Source organism: Neolamprologus multifasciatus, chromosome 19, assembly GCF_963576455.1.
Source record: "Neolamprologus multifasciatus chromosome 19, fNeoMul1.2, whole genome shotgun sequence".
Lineage (NCBI taxonomy): Eukaryota > Metazoa > Chordata > Actinopteri > Cichliformes > Cichlidae > Neolamprologus > Neolamprologus multifasciatus.
In genome coordinates, this window is record NC_140457.1 from 22,745,435 (window position 1) to 22,758,393 (window position 12,959).

The 12,959-nt window shown below is 42.7% G+C and overlaps 1 protein-coding gene across 1 annotated transcript in view; it reads right to left on the minus strand.

Annotated features, from left to right (window-relative positions):
* Positions 1-4,366: 4,366 nt before the first annotated feature.
* Positions 4,367-12,959, minus strand: part of atrn (attractin) — a 128,079-nt gene continuing 119,486 nt past the window's right edge. The window contains exons 28-29 of the mRNA XM_085142425.1: positions 8,672-8,786; positions 4,367-5,433 (exon numbers count right to left, since the gene is read on the minus strand). Of these exons, the coding sequence (XP_084998551.1) occupies positions 5,309-5,433; positions 8,672-8,786 (240 nt within the window). The 3' untranslated portion in view covers positions 4,367-5,308. The remainder of the gene's footprint in view (positions 5,434-8,671; positions 8,787-12,959) is intronic.

The following is a 12,959-nucleotide window of genomic DNA, read 5'->3' on the forward strand; positions in this document are numbered from 1 at the left end:
TTGCACTTTGCACTAATGCATCCAGTCTGCACTCGGCACAGCATCAGAGAAAAAAAAACAAAACAAAACAAAAAACTTTTCTTTCATACGGACACTGAGGACCGGGAACTTTGAGCAGCAGACGGCAGACATGAGAACTGTTTGTGCCTCATTGTGAGTTTTAAAGAAAGTCAGGCTAAGAAACAAAAACAAGCCTGCTTAGGATCCAGACTAGCTGCTAACGCTAATGCTAATGCAAAAACACTGACCTTCCCACTGCCACCCTAGAGTAAGGTGTTCTACATATTGCACCTTTAAAATTTGGCTTTGCAAAAGCAAAAGTAAAATCCTTCAGTATGTTTGCAAGCCGTCAAAGGTGCATGTGATGCATCTGAGGAATACTGACTAAAAATCCAAGGCGGTGCTTTTAACACTAACGAAAGGCGACTAAATGCAGACAGAAGACCACAAAAAGTGGCTAATCTCAAAAAATAGTTATTAGTTGTTCATTTAGAAGATACAGGCTAAACCCACACGTACACGGGTATTTTTGAAAACGCAGATTTTTCTATGCGTTTGCGCCTTTCGTCCACACGTAAACGGCGTTTTCGGTCACTGAAAACAGAGTTTTTTAAAAATGCCCGCCCGGGTGGATATTTTCGAAAACTCTGTTTTTGCATTTATGTGTGGATGAGGAAAACGGAGAAAGGTGTGCGCCTATTTTGACGTCACACTGTGCGTCCCTCCACACATAGGACTCAGTTCTGCTTCTATGCGCCATCTTTGTTTACTCTTTCCCACCGAGGCTTCTAGACTTCTGATTGGCCAACATTTCTACACGGTTAGGAATATATCGCCACCTGTTGCTTTGGCATTTTCCTAGCAGCGTTTTCCTTCAATTTTGCATTTACGTGTGGACAGGATTTTTTTTTTTTTAAACAAAAACGGAAAATCTCAGTTTTCAAAAATATCCGTATACGTGTGGACGTAGCCACAATGTAGCTGAGATGAAAACAGCAAGACATTTTTGTCCATCAGTCATCATTGGGGGGAGATGAGGTTATCATGGGGCGACCTAACTGGACAACAGTAGCTGCAGCTGGGCGTAGCTTCACCCTGCTGAGTGCAAATGCGTTTGCTGCTCGGCATGGCTGAAGCACACTAAGTAGGGCTTTTAAAGCATTAGTTGGCTGAATGGACTTCTCTTCAAGTTCTGTAGAGCTAAATATGCTTTGAATGCGCGCACAGGCCAAATTTATCCAATTACAGCATACAGTCTGGGCCACAAGCCCAGAATTATGAACCCGACAAACTGCAATTAGCCAAGACCAAGAATGAGGCATCATGCACTAATGATACATAAAACATGTCATTACATTTATTATTAAAGTGAAAAGTAATGACATGCTTTAGATATCAGGTCACACTGTCCAGCCCTACGATTAAGCTGTAAGTCAGTCCTGTCCTAACACGTGCAAACGCACAACTCGGAGTCTGTACACGCCAACACAGTCCTGAGAAGATGCCTGATCGGCAAAACAAAATTAATGAAAACAGCCGTGTGGGTGGACCAGGGATGAACTGCCCTGGATAAATGTTGAAACTGCAATATTACTTCTAAATTTATCTAATTGCTGAATGCTTGGGACTTGTGTAGGAGTCCGGTGTGAGGCTGCTGACAACAAACATGTTTACAGATAAACAGGTTTCATATACATGTCAAAAATCTGGAAAAACTTTAGTCTCGTTTGAGTTTCTTAAGCCAATCGTAGCACAGAGGTTAAACACAAAAACACAAACATTCAACATGATCTCAAAGACATCAGTATCCGACACAGGATCCGTGTCATTTGAACCATCAAGCAGAAGAAGATCACAGTAGGCTGACTGGGCATGCAGACCTCACATCTTCTTTACAAGCTCAGTGTCTTTCTTAAAAAAGGAGAAAAAAAAAACTTCAAAGTGACAACTCGCTCTTTAATGGTCTGAACCCATCATCCCACAGTTCCTCTGCCGTCTGCATTAACCACTGCACCGCCCTGTCACCCACGGCCAAAGAAAGAAAGTGGCGACAAACCATCCCCGGTGAGTTACAGTTTACAGATTTACCTTGGCTGCACAGATTTTACATTCATTTATAGAAAACAAAACAAAACAAACAATCTTCATGAAATTATTACTGCAGTACAGTCGAAGCAGTTGTACACCACACTCGTATGGAGAGAGTCAATGCAACGAAATCATATTTGCAATGATGAAAAACGACTGCCGTTGCAGGTTTTGTCACTGGAGAGTACGGTAAAGCGATTGAGCATCGTGAACAGCTAGTGTTTTATGTTAAACAGAAACAGGCCTGCTGCGGAGTGAAAAAGTTAACCTGCAGAGAAATCAAAAATGCAAAGGTGCTGGCAGATCTCAGAGCTGCTGACGCTGCAGAGGAAATACAGATGTAGTTCATGTGCCGTTCAGGCATTTTAGTGTTGGCAGCACATCGCCACCTTTGATGGCGGTTAATGGGAGTTTGCGAGCCGCGTGTCTGTCGTGTCTCTGCCACAATTTTGCCTCACAGGTTATTGTAAAGTCTCACTTTTAAGCCAAATCTCACACAAAGCGTAATTTTCTTCTTCCAATGGTCAACATAGCACATTTTATCAGAGTTTCTTGAACTGAACTCCACCTTCAAATGGTTGGAGGTGAAAGAACTCCTTCATTCTGAGACAGGGTGGTAGGTGTTTTCAAAGGGACTGAAAAAGTACTAAATAAAAATACTCTGTGGAACTCAGAAGGACTCTTTGTGATCATCACATTCATGTAATAATAGTTGGTTATTACCAAAACGCCCTACAACATCCAGAGCCTCAGCTTAATATAAATAATAATAATTAATATTATTTTATTCTGTAAAAACAACCCAACAAAACATCGAACTACCCATGTTGGGTAAAAAAAAACAAACCCTTTATTCTAGCAGAGGAAAATTGATAAAGACTGCAGGTGAAGCACTTTGATTCCTCAAAGCACGAGCATGAACGGAGCCGGCTTCTCCGCGCCGTGACGCTCGCCAAGCGGAGTCACGAGCGCACGCGGCACTCTATAATTACAGAATGTCAGCTTTGTTCATGCTTTCTGTTCTGACCTTTTCCCAGTGCTAAAAGTGTGCCCTTTAACCAGGCGGTGTGAAGTTCTAGTATGCTGAGCACATGTGAGAGCCGGGAACTAAACAAAAAGAGCTCTTTAGGGTAGAATGCAAACTATTAAATTGTTCTATTGCTGCACTTCCCAGAGAGCGGGAAGTTTACAACCTTACGAGACTGCAGGAGACGCACCGTATTTCCTATAGGTTGATAGACCAATAAATGTGTCAAAGGCCTAAAAGTGCTGCAGTGTACAACTTATATCCTGTAAATGTGAACAATAAGATACATATATAGCTAGAAGCAAAATTGAACAAAGAAAGAAAAACTAAAGCAAAAAATGGCACAAACCCAAATTTGACGCTTTAGTTGTGACAGCTGTTTTAATCTACCAATCTCAGTTTTTCTGTGTTTGCCTTGGGGTTTTTTATTCTGCATTTTCCCTCATTTTCCCACTTGAAGTAATGCTGCTTTAAAAGCAGGACCGATATTTTAGATGTAGACTGTAGACAAGTGCAGGGAAAAGCAGCTGAGGGACCAGAAGACAACATAATTTCGAGAGACAATTTTTTTTCTTTCAGAATAAATAACCAGGGTCTTCTGTGACACGGAGGCCAATTCAAAAGTCCATTTTTAAAAAACGATGCTCTTAAAGAAACAGGCACTGACTCATGCATTCTGGCTGCTAGCAAAAATAAAAACACTGCACTTTACCATTTAAACGCAGGGGTTTAGCAGCTCCACTGTAGCCGCGTCGATAAGGGCACAGACGTCGCTGCTGTATGGGCTAATTGGGCGGTTGTAGATAGATCACAGATGTGGAACAATCACAATCGAATGGCACGATAAGAGCGGCGGAGATGCTGGTATCCCGGGGGTAGGAGGGATGCATTGCATTTTGGGAAATGAGAGCAGTAATTAGAAGGTATGGATTTCTTAGGCAACGGTCTCAGAGCCCAACAGTTGCCCTGGCAGCGGTCACTAACATCAGCCAAATCACTTCAGTCAATCAGAGTCACGTGATCTATAGGAAGACAAGGACGAGGACGATTTTTAATTGCCAGAGGTCTCCCCCCACCCCACCACTACTACTAGCTCTGTGTGTGTGTGCGAGCCTTGCATACTGCCAATGGCTTTCATTAGAACTGGAAGAGTAATTAGCTGGAAAAGTTTCAATTGCACTGGCGATCCAGCAGCCAGCCGGCCAGCACGGGTGAGGCATCGCAGCGGTCTTGCATCGCAGCGGTCTTGCATCGCAGCGGTCTTGCATCGCAGCGGTCTTGCATCGCAGCGGTCTTGCCTTGTGCAGCGGACGGCTCGGCAGCCAAATGGCCAGAGACAGAGAGAAGAAGCTCCAGACAGGCCGCAAGAGTGGGCAGCGGGAGAAGACACATAGGCCGATTGAAATGTCACACACTCTTTAAATGGGCTCTGGCTACACAGGCAACCTCCTACAGTGGATCCTCATTAAAGGAAGACTGAACATGCTGTTAGCTTGCTCGGAGGCCAAACTGTGCAGGACTCCAGTGACAACAGCCCTCAGTGCTGAGCTGTGAACATGACAGCAGGTGACAATGGGCTACAAATGGGTACAAGGGCTTGCTGAAGTGTGTGTTATGCGTTTTTGTGTGTGCGTTTCCAGTTTTGTCCCTGCCTCTGAAATAACACAATACAAAAGAAAGAACAACAATAACTTAAATAAAATGCGAACATAGACGGTCGCAAAAGTCTCTGGATTTTTTTTGTTTTGTTTTTCGTTTTGTCAAAAACTACGAGACAAGGATCTCTTCTAGCAGCAAGCCGTGGCCGCCTCGACTAACGAGGTGGTGTCGACAAATGTAAAATGTTTCATTGAGGGGGAGGGGAGGGGTCAGCACCTGCTCTGTCCCTTCCTTCCTTCCTCCCTCCCTCCCCCCTCTCTGTGTCTAGTTTCTGTCGATCGGTTCGAGGGGACTCCAAGCATCAAAGTTCCTGTAGGAGGACAGGAAGGGGGAGACCTCTGAGGCTGCAGTCTGCCAGATGTCTCGGCCCCCTTCACCAAAACGTTCAAGTCCTGCGTCCCAGCATGCACCTCTCCCTGCCAGAACGGAGCTGGTGAGAGTCTCTGAAGGATGGGGCTGAGGCGAGGGGAGGGTGGGGGAGGCTGATGGGAGAGCTTTTGCTGTTGGGATGGTAGAAGAGGACAGGGGATGCAGTCAGATGCAGGTGGATGGCTGTGCTGTGGGCTGCTGTTTACGGTTCCTCAGTCCGCCAGACTTCTCCTTGTACCCCACACACATCTGCTGGGATACATCGACCAGCGCGCTGGCCACGGCCAAACCTGCGCACACACAGGAGGACTCGTTTAGTTAAAGTAAAAGATATAAAACTACAAACATGAATTACTTTTATTAAGCTTTTCCTTATTTTCTGTCATATCAACCTGTGAACTTTGTATAACATATAAAACATGTCCAAAGTTTCAAACATGTGCAAATAATCACACTGCTCCACAAAAGACAAGGGATGATGTAATATGATCAGGGGTGCACATAAGTGGTCCGCAGGTGCACCTGTGCTGTCAAAATAACAGCGCATGTGCACCTGCGCACCACTTATGTGCACCCCTGAATATGATCACCTCAAGCACAGAGATTTTTTATTTTTTTATTTTTTTTTGGCGAGAGGCAGCCAATCAGAAGACAACTTAAAAAACCTAAAAAACAGTGTGACCTTTAAGACAGAGGATAAACTGTGATGTTAGCACTTTTAACCTCCAAGAATACAAATGTGGAGCTGGGAATGAGGATAAATGATCAAGTAGAAACTGACCCATAAATAAGGAAATGCATATAAGTTAAATTAGATGGAGAGAAGTTAAATGCTACGCCATGTTAAAATGGCGAGGAGATCGTTTATAATTAAGAAGAAAAAAAATTAAGACACTGCAATGTATGCACTGGTAACAGTCTCAAAAACCCAGCATTAATTAGGCTACACTTGCAATATGAGGCTAACTCTTAATGCAGTAACTGTAATGTGGGGAAAGCTGCTGATGTGTGGAAAGTAAAACACACAACTTCCAACTCACAACCACGTACACAAACGTGCAGAGCTGGCAATCATTAACTTACACCACACTTCATCAACATTTAATAACATTCTCTGAGCCATGAAATACCAGCAAACTCCATTCATCACCAATATTAGATGCATTTACTGCAATCAAGTAAACAGTGAAGGCAAAAAAAGAGAAAGCGGCTGCGCTAGGGATCGCATGCTGAGAAATCATACAGATACTAGTTTCTTATTGATTGAAAAAGAAAAAAAAAAAAAGGGTGCAGGATGGCTCAAATCACCTAAACGAGCCGAAGATAGAAATCAGTGATAATCTGTGATGGTGATATCCTTTTGGTTGCTATGAAAAGAGTGCTATGAGGCTGGGATGCTGAAAAACTGAAAGCAGTTTAAAGATCTGAAAGCAACACGGCCGGATGGGGAACAAGTTAAAAGCATTAGAATGGTAGACACCCCCCACCCCCCAGGGCACGAGGAGATGGGAGGAACACGGCTAACATGGTCTCAACAAAAGCTGCCCGAGGGAAAGCTACATCGAGAGCCGCGACAGTTTTGTTATGACAAAAGGACAATGTGGTAATTAATAAGGGCCTTAGGCATGCTGATGGTCTGGGGACTGCAACTGTGGGAGGCAAAGAGCTATACAACACAGAGGAGGAAAAAATACTGAAAGAAAGGCGAGTTGAATTATTGAGACAGTAAAAGAAAGAGAGCAGGAAACAAAAACTAAGAAAAGGGAAGGGAAGCAGCACTTGGGTCTTATCAGAGGATCTTGAAAAGAAAGATAAGGAAAACAGATGAAGCATGGGTGGGAATGTAAAGACAGCAAGTGACAGAGCAGAGGATGAAAGAAAGTAATGGACTCAATTCTCAGTGCAGTCAGAAGTTGGGCAAAAAAAAGGAGGAGGAAGGGAAAGAAGGGAGCAGAGGGAAACAGGAAAAACACTAGATTGCACTTTAAAGCAATGAGGATAAGAAGAGGATAGAGAGGAATCAAGCACAGAAGAAGTCTGCATGGATATAGCTGCATTATGCTTCCTAACACACCAAGTAGATGAAGGTAGGCAACAAGCAGTCTTCATTTCGCCACAGGAAGAGGGAAAAAAAAGGAGGGAGTGAAGAGCAGTAACTGAGGAAAACCAGGAATAGCACTGCTGCTTTCAAGCTGCAGCGTTTTTAAAAATGAATACATCCACATCAAAACGATGGTGCTACATGAAGTAATTACTGTAAACATGTTAGACCACTGTCGAGATGGATGTGCATGATTTTGCTGAGACTAAAAAATCACGCAATCCCCAAGTAGCACTCAGAGGTGTGGTTGGTTCTGCGAGTAATTTACAACTGTTGTGCTGTTTTCCAAACACAGGCACAGTCAGCTGATGTCCAAAAACAGGCAGTTAGTGAGGTCGGGTTAATTGGTGATTCTAAATTGCACATAGGTGTGAATGAGAGTGCGAATGCCCCGTGAGAGGCTGGCGGCTGGTCCAAAGTGCACGCAGCTGAATTTGAGTAGGTCCACCACTAAAATCAGTCATGTGGTCAAGTAGAGCTCATGAGATCACTGTGAAACCTTGAGTGCTCTCCATGGTCCTGAAATCACAACGGTTCAATTTGAGTGTAATTCAATTTAAGGTTTAATGTTTGTGTTTTTTTTTTAAGTTTGTTAACGTAAAGGTATTGCCCAGACTGACGTCCATCCAAGGCCTGATTATTTTCAGGATGGGGTCCAAAATCCACATCGTGATCCCTCCGTTCTCTCCTTTCTCCAACTGCTAAAAACTAAAGAGTGGCTGGAAGGTTTTGCTGCCGCAAGTGAGCTAATACAGGGCACAATACATGCTTTTTTCCAGCGTTAAATATCAGTGCAAATAGCACGTCACAAATCAGTTTGCGTGCTTGATTTAAATATTCTCTTCTTCCTATATTTTGAAAAAGGAACCAAGAAATCTCTAAATTCCTAATTTTTATGTCATCTTCTCACTGTGCTCTGTTTCTAAATGCTGATCCGTCCCACCAAAACCCAAATCTGGTCCTTGCATCCTAATTTTTTTTTTATTTACATATATAGGCCTGGGGGAAAAAATAGATGCGTGAGCTCTCAATTATTTTTTATCCATGTATATTAAATGCATTAACTTGGAAGCATTTTGCAGGTTTATCCTGTACAAATATTAAATAAAAATGTAACTAATCTATAGATTAAGAATCAAGATCACCAGTTTCATCTTCTTAAAACTGGAGCTGGTGTGTGTGCGTATACACTGGAGGCTGGATCATAAAGTCAGTGTTGGATAACAGAAGAAAGAGGAAGTGAACCACGTTGAAAAAAGACTGAAAGGCTCAAAATTGTCATGGACCGACTAAGACCAAAGCTACAGTACATAACAGAGGGGGGAGGAAGTCAGATCAAGGAAAGATGATGTAAAAAAGTGAGGCTCAATCAAACAAACAAGTCAGGAAAGAAAAACAAGTGAAGGATTTTAAAGGCTGCGTCTTACCAGACTGTCCTGGAGGAGGGATTCCGCCGGTGCCCCTGGGTAACCGTACAAAGATGGAGAGCACGGCGGCTTTGTTGCCAAAGCAAGGCTCGAGGGCGATGGGTTTTGGGACGGACTGTGGAAAGAAAATGGGAAAAGAAGAAAAAAGTATACATCACAAGGCTCTCAAATCCTGGTGAACACACACCATTTTCAAAGCCGTGGATAACAGAGGCTTTACTGTTACTGTTCTTGTTTGTGTCAGCAACATGCACAGAAACACAAAAAACCCACCTTTCTATCCCGTGCTGAGATGCAACTACTGATCTGCAGGCACAAATTGCCCACCCCTCCAACCTTCAAAATCCCCAACTGAGCACAATTTCATGACAATGCCGCATGTGTGCAGCGTTGGCAATGAGTGGCTATCAAGCGAAGACGCCTGAATGGAGATTTGGCTCGGCGGTGCGCTCCGGTCGCTGCAGGCTGTCTGACACGCCTGACTCTCTAATACCAATATCTCCTTTTTATCAGCGACTCATCCATATGTGGGGGATGAGTCCCCCCCCCCATCCACCATGTAAACACTGTCTGGATCTGCTGCTGATGCTAGCCTCGTACAATATTTATAGTTTTACCTCGACAGAGGATATGGATATGGAGAATGCCACCATCTTGCCTGCATACAGATAACTTCCTGTGTCTCTCTGGCTTTGTGTTTTGAATTCCTGAGCCGGACAAGAAAAATTGGGCCATGGCATGGCTTCACACACTACTGACACTGCCTCTCAATGTGCTCAAACACAAAACCTTCCAAAACAGACAAGTTGAGATCCTTCCCATGGCAGTCTTTATACTCTGGAGAGTTGAGTTTAACTCCCCGAGTGGGAATGCAGCTAAAGTGACACACGCACGCACATACAGCACTAGGCACACGCTCTTTTTGCCTTTTCACTCAAATTCATCACAGCTTGTCTCTCTCACACATACAGATATACACACACACACACACAGGCACAGTAAGAATACACATGGGGAGCAGGGCAGTAATGATATTCAGGCTCTGACCCATTTTACACATTTATTCTCTGCTCCGTCTCTCTGAGGCTTACCTTTCATACCAGCAGGATACACAGGCTGTCTCGCAGGTAGCTAGGGAAGTGGCACAAAGACCTGGATGCCTCTGGGTGTCTGTATGTATGTGTGCGTGTGTGTGTCTGAGTAGGGATTCAGTTCAGCTGGTGCTGTAACAGAAGGGAGTCTGTATTTGTTTATGCCCGCACACATGTGTGTCTGTCTGTTTATGGCACGTGTGCTTTTGGAGGTGTGCCTGGGCAATTGGCCGTGCTCAGGTACAACCTGACAGAGAAGGGCATTTTATGCCCAGTTATGTGCACTGTATACAGTACGCCTTAGTGGATACCATCATGCCTTCCAGACACTCAATAAATGTGCTGGTGATTTTACACGTCGGCCTCATGCATGGATAAACCATCATATCGGTTTTTCTCTAAAAGCAATGACTGCAATTTGACTTGGTAGGACACTCTGGCACTCTCGTAACATTTTCACACAGCTGTACCCTCTTATGGGAGATGTCCCAAGAGGGGGTTCTTGCACGCAAGAAATCACAATGCTTCGCAGCACTGGACGCTTGATGGACAGGCCACTAGGGCGGTGTCGTAACAGATAATCGACAGGGCCTATCTCTCTTCTACGGCCTCGTGCAACCATGCAAATGCAAACCCTGCTCCTAGATTTTGGGCAAAAACCAACATGGCGGCCTGCTTGCAAACTTTCTCTTACATTTAACAGTCATTTTTACTATTTTTGTCCAGCAAAATGCACCTCTAAAAATGACACCATTTAATGCAAGAAATAAGTTAGTATTCCAAGATGCATTCAGCCAAAGCCTATGTTCATATAACAACTGGCTAAACAGAAAAACTGGCTTTACACTTTGCGCTGCGTGTGCATAACACCAATGTGTGTATATAAGAGCTCGCAACACTTTCTCCTCTCATATTTACACACACACAGCATTAAAGCCCTTCCTGAGAACTGACCGAGGGGGGGGGGGGGGAGTGGGATGGCTGTACCCTCTGGAAACACTGCAGTCGAACCAGCAGCAGCAAATAAATTCCCAGACACTAAAGCTGTGGCCTGCTTCTCAACTCTGACATGCAATAAATAAATTACTGTAGCAGTGGCACGGCTTTGAGAAATTAATCTGACTAATGTAGACAAATAGGCCCAAAGATAATAGGATGGATCACTGCTTTGTTTTGCATTCTCTTCTCCTTCAGCCTCCTTCTTCACCTCCACCCCACTCTTGTAAAGATATTTTTAAAAGGCTAAAATCACAGAGAGTTTATGCTTTACAATCCATATAGAGTGCCACAGCGTCTTCTTCATGACCTTTGACCCAGACAAGGGAAAACTTCACAACAGCTTATCACGGAGAAGACAGAGCTCCTTCTTCCATGTAATGTTTTCTATTAAACAGAAAAAAAACCCCACTCTTTCACTCCCTTGCTTTTGCTATTTGTTTGTCTTTTAAATCGCTTGCCTTGTGGTGCTCACTATCACATTTCAACATCAACCCCAAGTTGTAAAAGAACATGTAAACACTGAATGATGTGTAATTATTTGAAATATAATAAACACAAACAAGCAAAACTGTTCCTAAAAAGAAAGTCAGTGTCAACCAAAACAGCCATGTTTTAACAAAACATGTTTTTTTTAACATGTTTTAAACAAAGCAATCAAAAAGACCACAAATGAAACATTCTGACCATGCTCTAATTAGTTTGCAGTAAATCAAAGTGTTTACACTGACATCTACGGTGGCCCTGAAAGGTCAAACGCACTACGCCAACAAATAGGAAAAAAATGCTGAAAAATCTCACAAAAGACAAGCAAAGTGTTTTTGGGAGACGATAATGTGACGTAACAGCTGCAGAAGTGACAAGGTAACAGCTAATAACAAAAATCGACTGTAGTATATAATATGTGGGATTATATGAATAGAAACATATGACCTGCGCTTACTCTCTCTCTCTGCTTTTTTAAACACGTCTCAGTGTAATACTTTGCATGTTTTGGTTTATGCCACTTTCACAGCTGTTCAGTGACGCTATTGTCTCCCCAAAACTACTGTAGTGTTTTTGTTTTATAGACTTTGTTTTATCCAACTTCCTGTGTTTTATTCATCTTTTGTGTATCTTTAACATTTTCTTTGTGTTTTATTCCATTTCTGTTGTTTACTGGTGTTTTCTGTGTGTTTGACATCTGAGGGCTACCACAGCAATCACATAACGCAGCCCTTTTATATGTTTCCATTTAATAAGACTAAAAGATTTTTCTTACAAACGAGCACTAAATGCCTCACTAAACGTGAGATAATTATTTCCGAAACTCTTAAACAGTCTTGCCTCCCAACATCTGTGGTTACTGGGGCAACTGTAAGTGTGCTACTCTTCATCCCATGTGAGACACGAGGCTGCTAAACTCTGCAAGCTGTCAAGTTTCTGACACTTGTGTCTGAAATGACACGTATGAACCAATCAGTTTATCTTCAAGGAATTTCCCTTACACACATTACACTATTTATAGGCACAGCTCTTTCTCTCTTTCCTTTCAGTGAGTTCACGAAAACAGAGGCTGAGCAAGAATAGAAAAAAGCCTTTCTCTAAGAGTGGATTTCAATGGCAAATACAGACGAATTCGCAGCACAGATATCATGTTTAATGCATGTGTATGATGACCTTGTCAGCTAGTGTTCTGATTTTTGGAATAAATAAATAAAAAATCAGGTCTGACTTTGATTACTATCAGTTCTCTGGAGCACCTCAAACACTGTATTTGGCCCCAAGAAAAACTTTAAACACAACACAGCCAAATAATGATGATGATAATAATAATGATAATATTGACAATGATAATAGAAACAGAAAATATCCAATTAAAGGTTTTTACAGAGAACGAAAAAATAGATTTAAATGAAGTACACATTAATTTACTTTTTGTGAAGGTTGCTGTGGGACGCAGTCAGAGGTGTCTATAGCGCTCCAAAGGCACTTTAGAAAAGCAAAATTAAAGACTCACAAGAGAGGTGGCAGAGAACCAGATAAAAGCATCCTATTTTTCATTTGATTAAAGTAAAACCCAATATTTTCCCTCAAGGCAACAAAGAGAAGAAGAAAAAAAAAAACCAACCTTAATATCCCTTACAGCTTTGTGTGATAAATGAGTGATGACTCAATAACGAGATAAGACAACAAAGCACTCACTATAAGGATCATTTCTT